The following is a 19,611-nucleotide window of genomic DNA, read 5'->3' as shown; positions in this document are numbered from 1 at the left end:
TGATATAGACAGACCTTGGACATTTGAATCATAAATGTCTATAGTAGAAGAAGAATTTGATTCTACTAATAACCGTATTATATGCCTCTTACACTCAAAGACAATATCTGCATAAGAGAAAATTTTGATGAGTGTATTTTTTTCTTAATAGCACAGATGGAAGTCTTCAGCATTTAAATGTACAATCATTATATACAGAAAATTCAATGTTTGTTCCAGAATAAGATCATGTCTACTGCTTATTAGCTGATATTCACAGACTTGAGAAACAGAATTATGGGTGGTCTTGCATTATTAAAATTTTAAGGATTAGTTATAAACCTTATGGCTTAGTTTGATCTTATAAATTAAATAAAGAAAGCTGGAAAGGGATTTTGAAATATTCTAGTTCAATTTCCTCATATTGTAAATGAGTACAAGAGAAGATAAATGAAGGAAAATTTTGGATGTCTTGACATTGGCCTATTGATGTTTCTACCTCAGCAAGACATTATATATGAGGCTGGCTGCCTGGGAGCCTGGCCCATTAAATATGTTATATATATATATATATATATATATATGATTTTACAGTTATTGTCTGTTATACATAGAAAATAAAACATACATATATACATACATTTTCTATGCATAGAAAATAAAACAGCATAACTAACCAGAATTTATCATTTTTTTTATCTTGTTGTAGATATTATAGATCTCCAATGCTATATAGTCATTTCAAGCCATATAGTGGGGTTAATGTTTACAAAGCCTTAGATTATATTGTAATTGACCTTTGTGATTCCACATTTATAATAGAATTTAACTTTTGTTCTTGCAGGTATAGAGGATTTGAAAAAAATGCAGCCTCCTAGATTAGTGAAAACACACCTACCTGTTCAACTTCTCCCTTCTTCATTTTGGAAGAATAACTGCAAGGTAGCAAGTTAAAAAAAAAAAAAAAAGAAAAAAAGAAATCCTTATTTGTGCTGAAATTTCTTTTACTCATCATGCAGAAATTATGACGGGAGATTCCCACCTCTGGATAAAGCATGCCAAAAATAATGATGTGGTCTCTATATCCAATGGTTGAAATAATACCATTGGAGACCAGTGCGATAGATATATAGATATAGACTTAGTGCCCAAGCACTGGTTATCTCGAGGTTTTCTGTTCTCTAAAATTTCTCTTTCTATCAAAATCTCTTCACTCAGTATCTACTTTTAAATATTTAATTTAATTATTTAAATAATACTAGAAATGCTTCCTCATGAATTCAATATAATTGTAATTTATAAATATGGATTTATAATTATATATAAGTGGATTTGTTTTAGGCTTCTTTTTAAAATAACCATTTTAATTCAAGTATAACATTTATGGAAAAATGCACATAAATCCTAGGCACACATCTTGATGAATTTTTACAAAGTGAGTGTACCCATGAAACCAGCACCCAGATCAAGAAATAGAACATTACCAGCCACCCAAAAGCTCTGTTTTTTCACATTCTGGCAACAATCCCTATCTTCAAAGAGAACTACTATCCTGATGTTTTTACCATAAATTAGTTTGCCAATTTTGTTTGCAATAGGAAAATATATATAATCTTGAATATTTAATTTATTTCATTGAACATAATATTTATTAGATCAATTCTTATTCTTGTAACTTTGTTTTTGTTTTTTTTTAATGTAACCTGCTGGATCACAAAATGTGGTACCCTGAGCAAAAATAGCAGGTTAGAGAAGCAAATCTCAGGCTAAATTCAGACTAGCGAATCAAAGACTGTGGGGATGAGGTTCAGATCTGAGTTTTAATAAAACCTCTAGGTGAATTTGAGCCATGATAATGTTTGAAAACCACTGATATAAGGCATTCCATTATGTCTACTTGAATATTTCACGACCTACTTACCCACAGTACTATTATTGGTGGACAGTTGGGTGGTTGCTGTTGTCAGTAATTTAAAAAGTACTTCAATGCACATTCTTATATAAGTTTCCATTACACATACACATACATTTACATATTTCTCTTGGTTTTATATCTTGGAATGGAATTAAGGTGTCCGTTTGTCCAGCTTTAGGCAATCTAAGACTTTGCTGAGTTTGATATTTTCAAATATCTTTTCAAATCACTTGAATCAATTTACACTTTGACCAGTAGTGTGAGAGTTTAAGTTACTCTATATCCTCATTAACAAACATATAGCTACAAATATTTATTTTTAGACATACTAGTAGATGTATGGTGGCATTTCACTGTGGTTTTCTTTGTATTTCCCTAATGACTAATAATTAAAGGACTTTTACATAGCTTAGATACCTTCTCCGAGGTATCTGTTCAAGTGCCATGCCTTTTTTCCTATAAGGGCTTCTTTTCTTCTATTATTTAGGTAGAAATTCTTATATATTCTGGTACAATTCCTTTGATGAAATCATTGGACATTTTATATCTTAATTCATTCTATTTTTCCTTTTTTTTACTTTCTTAACTTCTTTTAAAAATTCTTAATTTTGAGGTTGGTCATTATATCAGTTTTTCCTTTATTTTCTATTTTTTGGTGTGTATTTGTTTAAAAAATGCCTTCCCCAAAGTTATGAAGATATTCCCACTTCTGTTTACTTCTATTGGCTTTATTGTTTCGGTTATCACGTTAGATCTAAGAATCTATTTAATATCTATAAGTATCAATGTCCTTTTTAAAATTTTCTGATATAATAGTAATTCTCTCTTTTCCTCTCTTTTTCATGCACACACACACAAACACACTATTTTCTGAATGTTTATTACTAGCATATGGACAACTAAATCTTTTATCCTGTAAACTTGCTGAATTCACATACTAGACCTAACAGATTTTTTTTGGTAGATCCAATTCATTGTTCTACATAGATGTTCATGCTTTTAGAAAATAAAAAATACGAAATATTCTTACTTCTTTTTTCCTAATCTGGATGCTTTTTACTTATTTTTCTTGACTTATTAAACTGGATAGAACATCTAATATAATACTGAATAGGAGTGAGGAGATGCTCTTGTCTTGCCCTTGATCTTAAGGAATATTCATATGGTGATGTCACCTAGAGGTTTTTTTGTATATTCCACTGACCTAACTGAGGAAGTTCTGTTCTATTCTTACTTTGCTGAGTTTTTAACAGGAATACATGTTGGATTTTGTCTAATGTTTTTTTCTGTGTCTATTAAGACCAATCATATGATTTTCCATTATTTTAGTCTGTTACTATGATTAGTTATGTCAGTTGACTTTGAAGTGTTAAAACAATCTTTCACACCTTTTATTTAATTATTGATTGTATTAATTTATGATATGTGTTAATAGTTGTCTTTTATATATTATTGGGGCCAATTTGCTGATTTTTAAAATAATTTGTGTCTTCGGGAGATATGGACCTGTACTTTCTTTCCATTGTAATATCTTTATCCTTAGAGAATAATCTCTTTGGTATTAGAGTAATTCTGGCTTCATTAAATGAGTTGGAAGGTATTTATTTTTTTTCAATTTACTGGAAGTATTTGGTTGGAATTGGTACTGTTTCATTCTTAATATTTTGTTCAATTCACCAGCAAAGCAATCTAGGCCTGGAATTTTCTTCATCTGAAAAGATTTGTAACCATAAATTCAATGCCTTTCATATAAATATTTATGTCTTCCATGTTCCTCAATGTATTTCATTATTCAGATCATGTATTTTTCCTTGCATGCTCTTTCGTAGTTTATGCATTTTAAAGACTTGATCCATTTCACTTAAACTGTTAAATTTTTGTAATAAAGTTGTTATGATATTCCTTTAAAATTCTTCTCATATATGCAAAATCTGTACTAATGTCACTTTCTCATTTTTCATATTTTTCTATCAGCTATAGAGAGAAGGATGTTGAAATCTGACTATATTTTTTTTAATTTCTCCTTGGAATTCCATTGGAATTCTGTTTTAGCTTCCTGTAAGCAAAATTCTTTAATAAGTACATAATCAATAAACATTTATAGAAGTGCTACTGTGTATGTACCAGATATTGTAATTGTCATTATAAATGCAAACACAAATAAGACATCCTCTGCCATCTGAGTATGTTATCTTGTTTAATTTTTATGAATACTATTGGGCTTTGTCTTCTTGCCAGTCACTTTCCTTTGCCCATATTATGCAATGGCTTAATATGTCAGTGATCTCTGCAGTGTATGTCATATGGTATAAGAAGTAAGCTTAATGGATTTCAGTGGACTTACCTGAAAACCTAATTACCACTGAGACATAGCAATGTCATTTCTATTGGAAAATATGTTCGAAATTTCTGTTTTCAAACAGATTTAAGGCTCTATGCATAAAGTAAATTTTAATCTCACACAAAATTATAAACAGCAATAATTGGTATGTAGCCATGATCATGAACAGAATGAAGAATGTTTAATCATTGTTGATTAAATGTACCCAGATTATAATTTATTTTCAGTTAAAAAGAAGACATTTTTTTCAGCTTTAAAAGTTTTACTTTAGGGATACCTAGGTGGCTCAGTCAGTTAAGGTTTCAACTCTTGATTTCAGCTCAGGTCATGATCTCATGGTCTTGAGATTGAGTCCAGCATTGGGCTCTGTGTTGGGTGTGAAACCTGCTTGGTATTCTCTCTTTCCCTCTCCTGCTGCCCCTTACCTTCTCTTTATCCCTCCTCTAAAGAAAACAACAAAAAAAATTAAAAATAAAAGAATGTTTATCTTTTTCATGTTTTGTAACTTTTATGTTTCTTTTTACATGTCTTCATAAGTGATATACAAAAATTCTTAATTTAAGAACAATATTAGCTCATTTTTGTTAATTTAATATTTATTGTAATTATTTGGTTTTCTGTGTTTTGAGATGTTCTTTTCAAAGGCTGAAGAGAAACAGGGTGTGAAAGTACAAGTCTTATGTTAAAATGATACATAATCGTGAATATTCCATGTCAGGATATACATGTAAATGCTGAGATCAGGAAGTAGAAAAGAAATAATCAGCATTCTTGCAAGATAAGCAAAAGTTTACCAACTATTAAATAATATAAATGAAATGACGATTGCCATATCTCCCCACAGATGGTGTATGTTGCACGAAATGCTAAAGATGTGGCTGTATCTTACTATTATTTCTACCAGATGGCAAAAATACACCCAAAGGCTGGTACCTGGGAGGAATTCCTGGATAAATTCATGACTGGGAAGGGTAGGTTCAACTCTTACTTTAATCAAGGAGTTCTATAGTGAAAAGTCTTTTTGCCAGGAGATAGAACAGTTAAACATAAATCTGCGTTTATTATAAACCTAATATTTGCCTAGCACTCCACTAATGTATTAGGTAGACTATAGAGGAAGCAGAATATATAGTTGTCTCTTCCTTTTAAGAACTTTTGGGAGGGACGCGTGGGTGGATCAGCGGTTGAGCATCTATCTTTAGCTCAGGGCGTGATTCCAGGGTTCCCGCATTGGACTCCCTGTGAGGAGCTTGCTTCTCCCTCTGCCTATGTCTCTGCCTCTCTCTCTGTCACTCATGAATAAATAAAATCTTAAAAAAAAAAAAAAAAGAACTTTTGGGAAACATGTTAACACAGATATTTCAGTTCTTAGTCTTATTTCATTAGTGCTTAGTGACAACTTTTCTTCTCTTGCTGTGCGGCCGTTGTATTGTTTTGATTTTATACATATTTCTTGGATTCTCTTTTCTTTACCATTCCCTTATTTTTACTATATAAACCGAAAATTCTAGGGTGATGATTTTAGCCTCAAGGCTCTGTTTCTCTACCTTTGTATTCTTTCTTCCAGGAAAACATTTATGCCAATAGTAGTAGCTCTACTTAAAATTCTCATATAAACATTCTTCTATTAAAAACTCTTTCCAAGGCAAGAACATCTCAATGATATCTTGCAAACCTTTACTCCTGTTGCTACTTGGACTATTCTCTGTCCATGGAATGTCTACTCACTCTTATCAAAACCTGATTCTTCTTCTTAGACCCAAATACACTCTCTTCCCCCACAGCCCTTCATTAACTTCTTCATCTCTATGATTTTCTCTCCCTTTCTCCTTCTTCTATGAACTTCCCTGCTACTCCCTCCTAAATAGATTACAAATTCAATGAGAACAGGGTTAATTATCCTACCATCCCTCTTTCTTGAACTAATAAGTGTGTTTGGGTTGGTAATAATGACTTGGAATAATATTTAACAATTCTTTACATAAATAGTTCTAATTTTCCAAACACTGTGTCTTTCACCTTAGTGGCTTTTGGTTCTTGGTATGACCATGTGAAGGGCTGGTGGGAGAAGAGGAATGATTATCGTATCTTTTATCTATTTTATGAAGACATGAAAGAGGTAAGAGGCAACTATAATTTTTTTTAATTTTGGGGGGAAACCTCAGATTCATCTTTCTTTGTATCACTACTGCCTCCTGCTCTAGTTTAGGCAACTATCTTATTTGAAGTACCTCGTTTTGCTTCTATTGTCCACTCAGAGAAAATTATCTGGAAATATAAATGAGAGTATGCCCACTTCTTCAAATCTGTCAATGATTTCTGTTTCTACGTGAAATACAAAATCATTAAGATAATTTAAAGTTCAGCATTATTTAGTCCCTATCTCTCCAACCTCTTCTGCTGTCACTTTTCCTTTTCTTACTAAGTGAGCCTGTCCAAAATATTTTTTCCCACTATTTTCAAATTATCTTTTTCTCATCCTTCATGTCTTAACTTAAATGTTAACACTCCAGAGTTCTTTCATGTCCATAATGTCAAATAATCCACCTTTTATTATCTGTTAAAATCTCTTTTGCTATTGTTCTTTTCATATCATTTACTACCACTCATTATTTGACATATGTGTTTCTTATGTTTTCTTGCCCTACTCTAATATAATGTAAGCTCCTTGGATGTAGGGATTAAAATGATTTTATTTGTGATTGTTTCCCCAAGGGGTAAGCACAGTAGAGAAAACATGTAATTTAATTTATAAGACATCTAGTTTTTATTTTTTCATCTTCTATCTGGTTATTAGTGTGAAAATTAATTCATTCTCCAATTTGATCAAAAACTTATCCTGATCTGATTATTCAAATAGTCCATTTAAGAAATGTTCTACATTTCTTAAGTTGAATGTGTTTCAGGCAGCTTGTTCACACCTAAATTCCTTTAGATAACTATGACTACCCTTCATCTCTTATTCGGGAAATCTGTTCTATGGCCTCTAGGGAAATTGCCTTACCCAGCTAAAGTGACCCCCTCTGGCAGATTCATTAGATTCCCAGCTTCTTCTACATCCTGTTTAAACCAGTTTTTACCAGTCACTCTGGATTAAAGGGTGACCAATTACTCTAATTATGTGTCTTGAAGCAACAAGGGGGGGTGGCTGGGGTGGATCCTGAAGAGGATAGGTGTTATCAGGAAAGAAAATCTCCCATGTTAGATCATAATAAGGTCTTTAAGCAAAAGAAGTTTAGTGTCCTTAAATATGAGTGGAGAGGCTCAAAATTACTCAAGAGTTCCAGAGTCTCTGTGCCATCAAATCCATCCCAAATATTCCCATTCCAAGCCTGAATGGTGTACATTTTTCCCATCACTTTCATTTAACTTTCACAGGATAGACTTGACACAATTTGGACTTCAATTTTCACTGTGATTCTTCTCCTTGAATAAGATGTGTGCTGATCTCCACCAAGTTTATTTTTGCTTATACAAGAAATAGGTTATTTTAGAGCCACTACAGAAATTCTCTGATTCTATTTCCATGAATTGAGATGGGTAGCTCAATAAACCTAAACAGATTGCTTTTCTGCCTGATTTCATGAGGTCACTAAGATTATGGCTTTCAGCTTCAGTTTGATTTGGACCATCAAGAAGATCATCTCTGTAGTGGGTAACAGGGCACAAACTATTTGGTCTGAGTGCTACTTTTTCACTATTCTTACAAGGTATCCTGTGGAGTCTGGAGCACAGAAATCATAAGGAATACATCAAATGTATCTCTCCTTTTCATTGTTGCCTCTTTCTCTTCCATACCATTCCTTAGGCTGGAAATGGACAGGATTTTGTTTACTTTCCTCCTCATATAGTTATACTATCAAAAAATCTAGGTAGGAGAGAGAGATGAGTATTTTCTTTCCACTATCACTCTGAGATAAATAATCTGTTTTTTTTTAATTGTGCCATAATTGATATATAACATAATATTAACAATCTAATGATTCAATATATGTATATATTATGAAAAGATCACAGTAATTCTAGCTGATATCCATCACCATACGTCATTATTTTTTCCTTGTGATGAGAACTTTTAACATCTACTCTTTTAGCAGCTTTCAAATATACGATGCAGCATTGTTTGTTAACTACAGTTATTGTTGACTGCAGTTCCTGATCTTAGAGGAAAAGCTTTCAGCTCTTCAATATTGAATATATTAGTTATGGGCTTGTCATATACAGCCTTCATAATTGTGGTATATTCCCTCTACACCACTTTGTTGAGAGTTTCTATCATAAATTGATGTTGAATTTTGCCAAATGCTTTTTCTGCATCTTTTGAAATGACCATATGATTTACACCCTTCATTTTGTTAATATCGTCTATCACATTGATTGATTTGCTAATGTTCAACAATTTTTGCATCACTGGGATAAATCCCATTTGATCACGGATTAAAACCTTTTAATGTGCTGTTAAATTTTGTTTGCTAATATTTTGCCCAGGATTTTTGCATTGATTTTTACCAAAAATGTTAATCTGCTATTTTCTTGTGTTATTCTCATCTGGTTTTGGTATATGAGTAATGCTGGCCTTGTAAAATGGGTTTGGAAGTATTACTCCTTCTTCTACTTTTTGGAAGAGTTTAAGAAGGATGAGTATTTTTTAAATGCTTGGTGGATAGGAGTGCTTGGGTGGCTCAATCGATTATGCCTTAGGCTCAGGTCTTGGGCCCAGGATCCAGCTCCCTGCTTAGCTGGGAGCCTACTTCTCCCTCTCCCTCTGCACCTCACCACCCACCCCCTCTGCTCGTGTTCTTTCTCTCTCTTCTCTCAAATAAATAAATAAATAAATAAATAAATAAATAAATAAAATCTTTAAAAAAACATTTTTGGTAGGTAATCTATTCTTGATATTAGATATGATTTTAAAAAGGAGATCAAGGATTTTGAACATTATACCTTATAATAATAGTAGTTTGCTTTATTACCACTTGTTATTCTACAGATTAATTATATTTTTGAGTGTGAAAGATTGAATATTAACCCATTTTTCTGCATTTTTTGAAACAAAAATATGGGTATTAAGGAGAGCACTTGCTATGATGAGCCATGGGTTTTTTTTAAGTTTTTTTAAAAATTTTTATTTATTTATGATAGTCACACACACAGAGAGAGAGAAGCAGAGACATAGGCAGAGGGAGAAGCAGGCTCCTTGTACCCGGAGCCCGACGTGGGATTCGATCCCGGGTCTCCAGGATCGCACCCTGGGCCAAAGGCAGGTACTAAACCGCTGCGCCACCCAGGGATCCCGAGTGCTGGGTATTATATGTAAGAGATGCATCACCAAATCCTATTCCTGAAACCAATGTTACACTATATATTAACTAACTAGAATTTAAATTTAAAAATTTGAGAAAGAAAAAAACAAACAAACAAAATTTACTCTTCTTTTTAGCAGGTTATTGCCTGGCCAAGACTAGGACATGTACTTTAGAATGCAAAATAAAAAGCGCACATAAAAATATAAAATAATTTCCTTTACCACATTGACATATGTAGAACTTTATTAAATGCATTGCCTATTTTATGATTAAATCTCTCTGAAATAATTCTTTCTCTTTATATTTTTTTTAGAATCCAAAACATGAAATTCAGAAGTTGTTACAGTTTCTAGAGAAAGATTTGTCAGAAGAAACTGTGGATAAAATCCTCTATCACAGCTCTTTCAATGTGATGAAACAGAATCCAAGTACAAATTATACCACTGTACCAGATTTTAATATGGATCATTCTGTATCTCCTTTCATGAGAAAGGGTGAGAAATCATATACTAGTTTCTATACAGCTTGCTAATTACAGTCATGGAGAGTATAGCCATATTATAGGAAATGGAAAGAGATTGAGTATGATGGCAAGAAAAAAGAAAATTAGGAACAACAACAACAAAAAAACTTAGGGGAAATAATTTGTGGCAAATAAACTATAATTTCTATAAGCCTAACATGTAAGGCAAACCTTCTAAGGAGAAATGTTTACTCAAGAGCTGATGTATTAATAAGCATGAGTCTTGGCCTCCTTTGCTATATCAGAAGAATGCCTCTCATTTGTCTGAACTCTCTAAATATTCTTCATATTCCTTAAAATTTTTGCTGTGGTGAGTAGTCAGCTTAAATGATGTTAGGCATACCAAGTGAATGATGAAAAGTGTCAATTCCTTGAGGTTGTTGCTATGATATGGTAAATCATTGCATCTCTAGCATTATCTCAATGTATATATAACTAGCATCTTGCAAAAATAGTCACTTAATAAAAATATGTTAAATTGAATTGCATGTTGAGAGAGAGAGAGACAGAGAGACAGAGAGACAGAGAAGCATAGATTCTGTTACTTATGTATGTATTAGCTCTGCTGTGAAACAAACAACTCCATGGGGCACCTGAGTGGCTCAGTCAGTTAAGCATCTGCCTTTGCTCAAGTTATGATCCCAGGGTTCTGGGATGGAGTCCTGCATCAAGCTCTCTGTTCAGTGGGGAGCTTGCTTGTCCCTTTTCCACTGCCTCTCCCCCTGCTTGTTCGTCTCTTGTTCTCTCAAATAAGTAAATGAAATCTTTTTTATTTTTATTTTTTAAGATTTTATTTATTTGAGAGAGAGAGAGAGAAAGAGCATGAGTGGGGTGGATAGGGAGAAGCAGGCTCTCTACTAAGCAGGAAGCCTGATGTGGGGCTTCATCCTAGGAACCTGGGATTATGACCTAAAATGAAGGCAGACACTTAACTAACTGACCACCTAGGCACCCTGAAACTTAAAAAAAAAAAAAAAGACTTCAAGAATCTCAGTGGCTTAAAACCACAAGTTTTATTTTTTGTTTAACGTTGGTGAATGTGGGCCATACATCAGTTTTGCTTATTCTTTTGAATCTGTTCAGTTTTACTTGGTTTTCATGGTCTCAGTTTCTTCAGTGTCTTCTCTTTCTGAAATCCAGGCTGAAAAAGCTACCCATTTGTGGGATATGCCCAATATTCTAGTAGACAGGAAAACAAAAGAGGTGTTGGAAACTTACAAGGCCTTTAAAGTTGCTATTTAGATGTGGTATATATTGCACAGATTCAAATTCTATTAACCAAAGCAAAAGAAAAATTGAAGCCCAAAGTTAATGAGGCAAAGAGGAGTCATACAACACATGTCAGTGGGCAGAGGTATAAAATCTTACAGTAGAGAGTGGAAAATTATTAATATAATCTAAGATAATTTTGGAGAAACAAGTACTTTGGTAAGAACTTATATAGGGACTATTAAGGGTAATTTCATTAATTATGATGTATCTTTGTGCATCCAGAGGTTTTTTTTTTTTTTTTTTTTTTTTTAGAAAGTTAGAAAGTATGCCATGGGTAAGTCTTTCTAGGAATATTTGGATCTCAGCCAGGTATGATTTTTGCCTCCCAGGAAATGTTTGACAACATCCAAAGACATTTTTGATAGTTCTAAGAGTATGCTATAGGCATATAATGGGTACAGGCTGAGAATCCTGCTGAAAACACACTATAATACACAGAGCAACTCCCACATCCACCCAGCCAGTTGTCTGGCTTTGAATGTCAACAGTGGAAATATAAACAAATAAAATAAAATGCCAAAGTTGAGAAATCCTGGGACAGATGAACAAAGTTATTTTGCCATATTTTCTCCCCCACTCCTTTTTTTCTCCCTAAAACTAGGCTTGCAAATGAATTCTGGATTACCTGTGAGAAATGCCATTGTTTTTATCAGATATTCTTTGCAAATACTATGTCCCTTGTCTTTCCTTAAAGGTTTTAGATATGGTTAGTCTTTTGAAGACTGAGCAATCCTGTAATAACACATATGTTTAATTACATTTAACCCAGTCACTTCCAAATCTTACTTGATCATAGAAATTTTTTCATGAGTTATCACTTAACATTGGAAAATATAGTTTTAAAAGGACTGAAAAATTATCTCTTTTTTTGTTAACAAAGCTCTTAGGGCCAAAAAATAAAGATTTTGAGACATTGGATTTTTTCCCAGTGACATTTCTTGAAACTATTGAAGGGATTACTTCTTTATATAGGATACTGGAAAAAATCCATGGGGATTTTTAGAAAACTAAGAAGGCCCAAGAGTTTGAAAGGATGGAGTAATGAAATGGATATGAAAACGTTGAAGATTTAAAAATACACGTGTGGTAATTCAAATGAAAACTGATCTAAGGAAATTTTATAGTAGTCTCAAATGTACATTTAATCTTTCTTTTCAGGTATTTCAGGAGATTGGAAAAACCAATTCACCGTAGCCCAGTATGAAAGATTTGAAAAAGATTATGAAAAGAAAATGAAAGGTTCTACACTGCGGTTTCGTTCAGAGATTTAAGAAGTCCTGCTCTTTCTCCAACTTGTTTAACTGACACTTAAATTAAAAGAAAAAATATCCCTTCAAACATTTAGTGACAAGAATTCTGTATGTTAATTTTCTCTATTTACTAATATTAGTGGTTTGTAATAGAATATTCAAAGAATTTCAAAGTCTACATATAAAAAACCAATACTGTCTGTATGATTTTAATTACCTTCCACAATGTTCTTACTCTTCTTAAAGACAAAATAATAAAACAAAGTTTAAAATCTATAAATACACCTGCTTTATTTTTTAAATTCAAGTTTTGGGTCACTGGACTTGCACAGCAGATATTTAGGGGAGTCTTCAAGATGGGTGAATTAGAACCAAATATCCCCTTAAAAAGGCTTTAATTTCTCCTTGTCATATGTTTAGACTGATACCAGAGTAATATAAGAACAATGACATTTTTGTGCAAGGAATTTACTGAAGTATATTGCCCTAGAATGGTTTACTGTAGATTCCATTTGGATAGTTTATCAAAATCAATCTTAGTCTCCCGCTATAGTTTGTATGTTCATGATCGTGAACAGCAACAAGAAAGAAGTAAACAAACGTGTTACCAAAGTATTGCTTGCATAATAATGCAGTAGTTACGTAAACAAAGTCATCAGTTACCATAATATCAGACTAATAAATTGTGTATAAATATTGTGCCTCAGAGATGACAAAATATAAAACATGGGTCCTGAATTCAAAGATCTTTAGGCCAGGATAGCAATAAAAAGAATATACAGAGAAATAATTGTAAGAAAAACATAAGAAATAGCCACAATATCAAGAGCTGATATTTATTGAGAGCTGTGTGTCATACATCATGCTATACAACTTTCATGGCTTCACTTTAACTGATCTTCATTCAATTCTTTAAAAAGGTATTCTAATTTTTCCTACATTTCCTAGTCAGTAACCTGGCAGTGCACTTAACCACAAAAAGCAGAAAGAAAGGACAATTTGGTTCTGATCTTTTTTTTTTTTTTTTTAACAGGTATTCACTCTTATCCCCACATTCCTTATTAACTTACCCTGTACTGTCTCTCTTCCATGTTTGCAAATTGCTGCTACTGCACGTTAATCATACCTCATGACATCCAGCCAATCCAGGTGTGTTTACACATTTACAAAGATCATTGAAAATCTCCTCTGATGGGGAAAATAACAGTTGTCAAATTTCATGCATTTGAAAACAATAAGAGAAACTGCTTTGTTTCAAAAACCTTCACATTGGAATAAATAATAACTATTCTTTGATTTTGTTTTTATTTTTTTCTTGACTATGATATATATACAGAGTAGAGATTTAATAATAAAATAATCGATATTGGATGTCACAAGCTGAGTTTTCAAACTTCTTTTAATCCATATTTATTTCCTATTTTGACTTACCTTAGATCTCGAAGTACCTGTCACTTTTCTTCACATTATAGATATTCTAAATAATTATGACTGGGGAGTCTGGATGGCTCAGTTGGTTAAGCACCCAACTCTTGATTTTGGCTTGGATCATTAACTCGGGACTGTGAGATGGAGACCCCCGCCCCCTCCCGCAGGCTCCCTGCTCAGCAGGGAATCTGCTCTCTCCTCTCCTCTGCCTCTCCCCCTGTGCTCACTCTCCAAGAAAAATAAATAAATCTTTAAAAAAATAAGTAAAAATAATAATAGTAATGACGTCTTTAAAGATAGAGAAAATCACAAAGAATTTAAATGATTTTCCCTAAATCATATATTAGGATGTAGTGAGATTTGTTCTATAATACAAATAACTGACACTGGTTTTCCAATACAATGTCGTTGAAATGAACCATCGGGAAGTTGCCATCCCAAACTTCTGCCGAATATCCTCTATGTCATGTGTTTCCTTTATTCAATGAAGATATAAAATTGTATTTTAAGGGACACCTGGGTGGTTCAGGGGTTAAGTGTCTGTCTTTGGCTCAGGGCATGATCCCAGGATCTGGGATCCAGTGCCACATTGAACTCCTTGCGGGGAGCCTGCTTCTTCTGCCTATGTCTGCATCTCTCTCTGTCTCTCATGAATAAATAAATAAAATCTTTAAAAAAAATGAATAAATAAAATTGTATTTTGAATACATCAAGATATTACTTTTGGCCTAAAATATGCTAGTTTTCAGGGGTTTTATTATATTTTGGTTTTGGAGAGCAACAGTGGAGAATCAAAAAATATAGCCAACATGCAACTGTGGACAAAACATAATTCGTATTCAATATTAGTGCTGCAACTATAAACATGGTAGGCTTTGATAAGGCAAACAATCCCATAAACTATAGCAACCACATACCCTGGATTTTCATAACAGTCTCATTTCAGATGTTTGCCTTCTTTTTCTCATATATATGCAGGTAATTTTCAGATCACATTGCCAATATTTTGATTCAGAAAACATTAGCACTGCATTTGTAATTCTTGACTTAATATGACAATCACACTTTTCTGAGCATTAAAAATATTAAATACTGTTTACTTACAACACTCAGTTGAAATGGAAGAGTTTGAGAGGACTTACCTAAAATCTACATTTGATTTGCTCTGCAAATGATGTGAAGTACCTTTTCACTGATAAATACTATAATCTCATGTAATTTCATCAACCTGGTCCTTTTCAACTCTCAACTATTCTAGTATTTATAATAACCATCAAGAGTTTTAATTTGAAGAGAGGAGATTTCAGTTTATTGAAAATAGCAGCTGAGTAATTGAGTTTGGTATGTTCATAATCTCTATTAGGAAATGTGGTATTGTACTTTGAGTACCTTACATTCACTTAAAACAATTAAGACAGTTGCTGCAATACTATTCTAGACAGTGTCACATGACACTTCTCAAAGTAAAATAAAAAAATAATAGATATTCAAGATCAAGACTGTAGGTGGCTGCTTTTATGTTTCAGTAAATGATGTGTTTTCACTTTTATTGTGATATTAATTTAACAAACTAATGACATAATTTTCATATCTTGTGATATTGATTTAGCAAACTATGCATAATTATAAATAGACTTATTCTTGTTGATTAAATATAATCATATAAAGCCTGAAAAATGTTTCATAAATCAGTAACTACATAATATTGTTATAAGATTACCATATAATATAATGGTAATAATGATATTAATTATAAATTATAATACCATATAATTATATTACATGTTATAATAATGCATGTGTGTGTGTGTGTATACCAACCTAGGTATTCTCTTGGGATATATATTGCTATATATATATTGATTATACAGAGCCTAAAGAAAGAGAAAGAAATCAGAGCTGCTCCTCGGGAAGAAGAATATGAATAAAAATATATATGATTTAAATTAATATATATTCTATTCAGAATGGCAACATTTAGAAAAATTAAAACCATAAAAATAAATCAAATTCTTAAGGGATCATTGAAAGGGACTGTTTCTCTAAAGCACACTATCCCATACTTGATTTTCACTGGTTTCCATCAACCAATTAATGAACAAATTAATGATCTATGTTCCTATCACTACACTAGTCAATGTTAGAAACAAATGCAGAGCACATGGCTCCTTTCTTTGGGAAGTTTACAAATGAATAAATCAAAGAGAGATATGGGGCTACATATTAAGTGTCATTTTGTTTTGTTCAGACATTAAATATCTCTGAAATTCTGATATGGTATTATTTAGCTGTGAGAGACAGTATATATTGCCTGTCAACATTGTTTTTGCCTCTAGAAGGAAAGAGGGGGCATTTTCTTTAGAATTTTATAGAACTTTCTAGACAATTAACTATCACTAATCTATACACCAAAAGATAGAGACCAGGAAGATGTGGGGAGAATTATTAGAATCAAAATTAATAGATACAGACCAGAATGTCCATACTAAATGTTAAAGAAAACAAAGGAAGAATTAGTTAAAGTAGTTTTAAAGAATTAGTAAGATAGGGAGAGAAGGAGGAGGAAAAGAGGAAGAGAAACAGAGAAGATTAAAGAATGAGATAGAGAATTCCATTTTATATATATGGTTTCTCTCCTACAAGATCACATCCAAAGAGGGGAAGTAACTTACCTTCTGTTGTTTCCAATTTCTTAAGGAGATAAAATTTTTCAACATGAAAAATCGGCATTTTTTATACTAACTAAATCTTTTTAGTAAATATAGAATTACATGTGATTCCTTGAACAATTTACACCAAAAATAAACTAGCTTTACAAATCATGTCCATTAGTATGTCCTGTATTTTCATTTTTTCAAAGTGGAAAGAAAAATATAAGTACTATGCTGAAGAAAGTGAGAAAATATTCAAGTTTTAATCTCAACCAAGGACTTTAAGAAAGACTCTACCAATGAAAATATAAGGGTTTTTAACTTTAACCAAAAGTATGGGGAATCCCTGAAAAATTTTAACCAAAATTGTCACAGCCAGATTTATTCTTTTAAGGTAACTTAAAAATGGATTGTATACTTGGTATAATATTTATATATAAAATACATAAACGTGTATAATTTATGTATATAATTATATGTAAACATATATCAACGCATCTGCTATTCTCACACACAGTAGTTTTACTGTCCTAAACATCCTGTTTTGCCTATTCATTCCCTCTTCCGCACTAACATCTGTCTCGATAATTTTGTCATTTTCAGAATGTCATATAATTAGAACTGTATAGTATATAGTATTTAGTTTTCCTCCATGTTTTTTTGTGGCTTGGTAGTCCATTTCTTTGGAGTGCTGGAGTTTAATTATCCATTCTCCTACCATAGGACATCTTAGTTGTTTCCAACTTTTGGTCATTATAAATAAAACTGTTCTAAACATCCCTGCACATTTTTATGTTGACAAAAATATTCAAGTTTTTGGGGACAGTGCCACAGAGTGTGATTGTTGGAGCATATGGTAAGAGTGTGTTTAGTTTTATAAGTAACTGCCAACCTGTCTTCCACAGTGGATGTGCCGTTTCGCATTCTCACAGGCAATGAATGAGAGTTCCTGTTGCCAGGATTTGACGTTGTCAGGATTCTAGATTCTGATCATTCTAATAGGTTTTTATAGCAGTATCTCACTGTTGTTTTAATTTGCATTTCCCTGATGACATATGATGTGGAGCATCTTTTCATCATTTTATTTGACATCTGTATCATTTCTTTGATGAGGTGCATGCTAACTAAGGTCTTTGGCCCATTTTTTAACTGGGTTATTTATTTACTTATTTTTAAATTTTAAGAGTTTTTTTGGGAAATAAAAAGTTTTTTGGTTCATTTTGGAAAATAGTCCTTTATCAGATATGCCTTTTGCAAATACTTTCATCCATGCTGTGGCTTGTCTTTTTATTCTTTTGACAGTGTGTTTCAAAGACCAAAAAGTTTTTTAATCTTCAGAATTCTAGTTTCTCAATTCTTCCTTTCATGGATTGTGTCTTTGGTGTCATAACTAAAAAGTTATCACAATGTGTAAGGTCGTTGACATTTTTTTCCTATGTTATATCCTAGAAGTTTATACTTTTCATTTTACATTTAGATCTGTGATCCATTTTGAGTTAATTTTTGTGAAATGTTTAAGGTCTGTGTCCAGTAGTTTGCAATTTTAGAATAAAATTTATATCATTATTCAGTGATTTGCTTTTCCTTAGAAATGGTAGGTGTCTTCAAGTGTTTTTTAACTAATCTCAATATACTGAATAATTTTTTTGGATTAGTATTTTGCAGGTATATATATATATATATCATCCTTTTATTTCTAGTCTTACCATTCTTTATGCTTTATGTATTTTCTTGTAAAAGACTTTTGCTACATCTTTTTTCCTGATCTAGTCATCTGTATTTTGATAGTAAATTTAATCCCTTTTTATTATAATTGCAAATACATTTGGATTTGTTTCTGCCATTTTATTTTATGCTTATATTTATTCTTTCTCATCTTCTTTCTCTGTCTCCTTTCAGTTTCTTTCCTCACTTCTTGCTTCTTTTGGATTGATTTTTCCTTATTCATGCTTCCACTTCTACTTGCTTCAAAATTATATGCTTCATTATCATTATTAATTTAGTAACTCTTCTCAAAATTTTTCATGCGGTAATTAAGATTTAAACATAATCAAAATCTTGAACTTTCCCCTCCAACTAATATAAGGAACTTAGATCCTTTTAAATTAATATGCTAATTTTGTCTTGTATTTAAGTTTTGTTATATAGTCTTAATCCTATAAATCCCAGATTGTTTTAGTTTTATACAATTAGGACTTGTTTATAATAACCGTCATGCTTTCTTAACATGCCTTCTTGAACATCTACCAGGATTGCTTTCTCTCTTTAATTTTACTCTTTAACATTTCTCGTAGTGGAGTTCCACTGGCGGTGAATGCTTGGCTTTTAAAATCATAAAATGTCTTAGCCTTGCTCTTAAAAATTATTTTGCTACACACAATTCAAATTGCACAGATATTTTCTGACAGCACTTCAGTATGTTATTCTATAGCCCCTACCTTTTATCATTGCTTGTGAATTTAATTGGCAGCCCAATTATTATTCCTTTATGTGTCATCTTTTTTTCTTGCTTCTAAGATATTTTCTTCCTTTTGATATTTGCAAGTTCACAACTGTAAGTTTTAAAAATATGTATCTTTTCTGCAACATGTTGTGTATCTTGAGCCTGGGAAGCCACATATTTCATTATTTCTGGAATTTTCATCCACAATTTCTTTAAATAACTTATCTCCCCTATTCTTTCTATTCTCTCCTGTTCGAACTTTAATTACACATATGTTAGAATTTCCCATTTTATCCTATTTTCTACATCTCTGTTCTTTTACTCTTCCTTTTCACAGCCTCTCTTGGGGTCATTCTTTTTTAGGACTCTTCAGTTATTTAGTGTCGTTCTGTTGTACTGTTTTGCTGTTCGAAAATCCATTGAATTTTTTATTTCTATGATTTTAATTTTTAAAATTAGTTTCGGTATTTTCTTGCAGCTGCAGAGTAATTTTGATAGTTTAA

The 19,611-nt window shown here is 32.2% G+C and overlaps 1 protein-coding gene and 1 long non-coding RNA gene across 8 annotated transcripts in view; one reads left to right on the top strand and one right to left on the bottom strand.

The window, feature by feature from the left end:
- LOC144283738 (sulfotransferase 1 family member D1-like) overlaps nt 1-12,866 on the top strand; it is a 36,394-nt gene extending 23,528 nt beyond the window's left edge. Inside the window, exons 4-8 of the mRNA XM_077848240.1 lie at nt 824-921; nt 5,080-5,206; nt 6,260-6,354; nt 9,855-10,035; nt 12,495-12,866. Coding sequence (XP_077704366.1) covers nt 824-921; nt 5,080-5,206; nt 6,260-6,354; nt 9,855-10,035; nt 12,495-12,607 — 614 coding nt within the window. The 3' untranslated portion in view covers nt 12,608-12,866. The remainder of the gene's footprint in view (nt 1-823; nt 922-5,079; nt 5,207-6,259; nt 6,355-9,854; nt 10,036-12,494) is intronic.
- The window catches only part of LOC144283740 (uncharacterized), a 99,675-nt gene extending 82,037 nt beyond the window's left edge, over nt 1-17,638 (bottom strand). For 5 of the 7 annotated variants that reach the window (XR_013352282.1, XR_013352283.1, XR_013352284.1 and 2 more), the window contains exons 1-3: nt 17,558-17,638; nt 13,657-13,774; nt 878-914 (exon numbers count right to left, since the gene is read on the bottom strand). This is a non-coding gene — a long non-coding RNA (uncharacterized LOC144283740). Of the gene's footprint in view, nt 1-877; nt 915-11,058; nt 11,244-11,961; nt 12,069-13,656; nt 13,775-17,557 lie in introns of those variants that run through there. The other 2 variants (XR_013352286.1, XR_013352288.1) reach the window with 2 other exon arrangements.
- Between the last annotated feature and the right edge of the window lie 1,973 nt (nt 17,639-19,611).

The sequence above is a fragment of the Canis aureus genome, chromosome 14, assembly GCF_053574225.1.
Source record: "Canis aureus isolate CA01 chromosome 14, VMU_Caureus_v.1.0, whole genome shotgun sequence".
NCBI classification, from domain to species: domain Eukaryota; kingdom Metazoa; phylum Chordata; class Mammalia; order Carnivora; family Canidae; genus Canis; species Canis aureus.
This window is presented reverse-complemented; position numbering and strand designations above follow the sequence as displayed.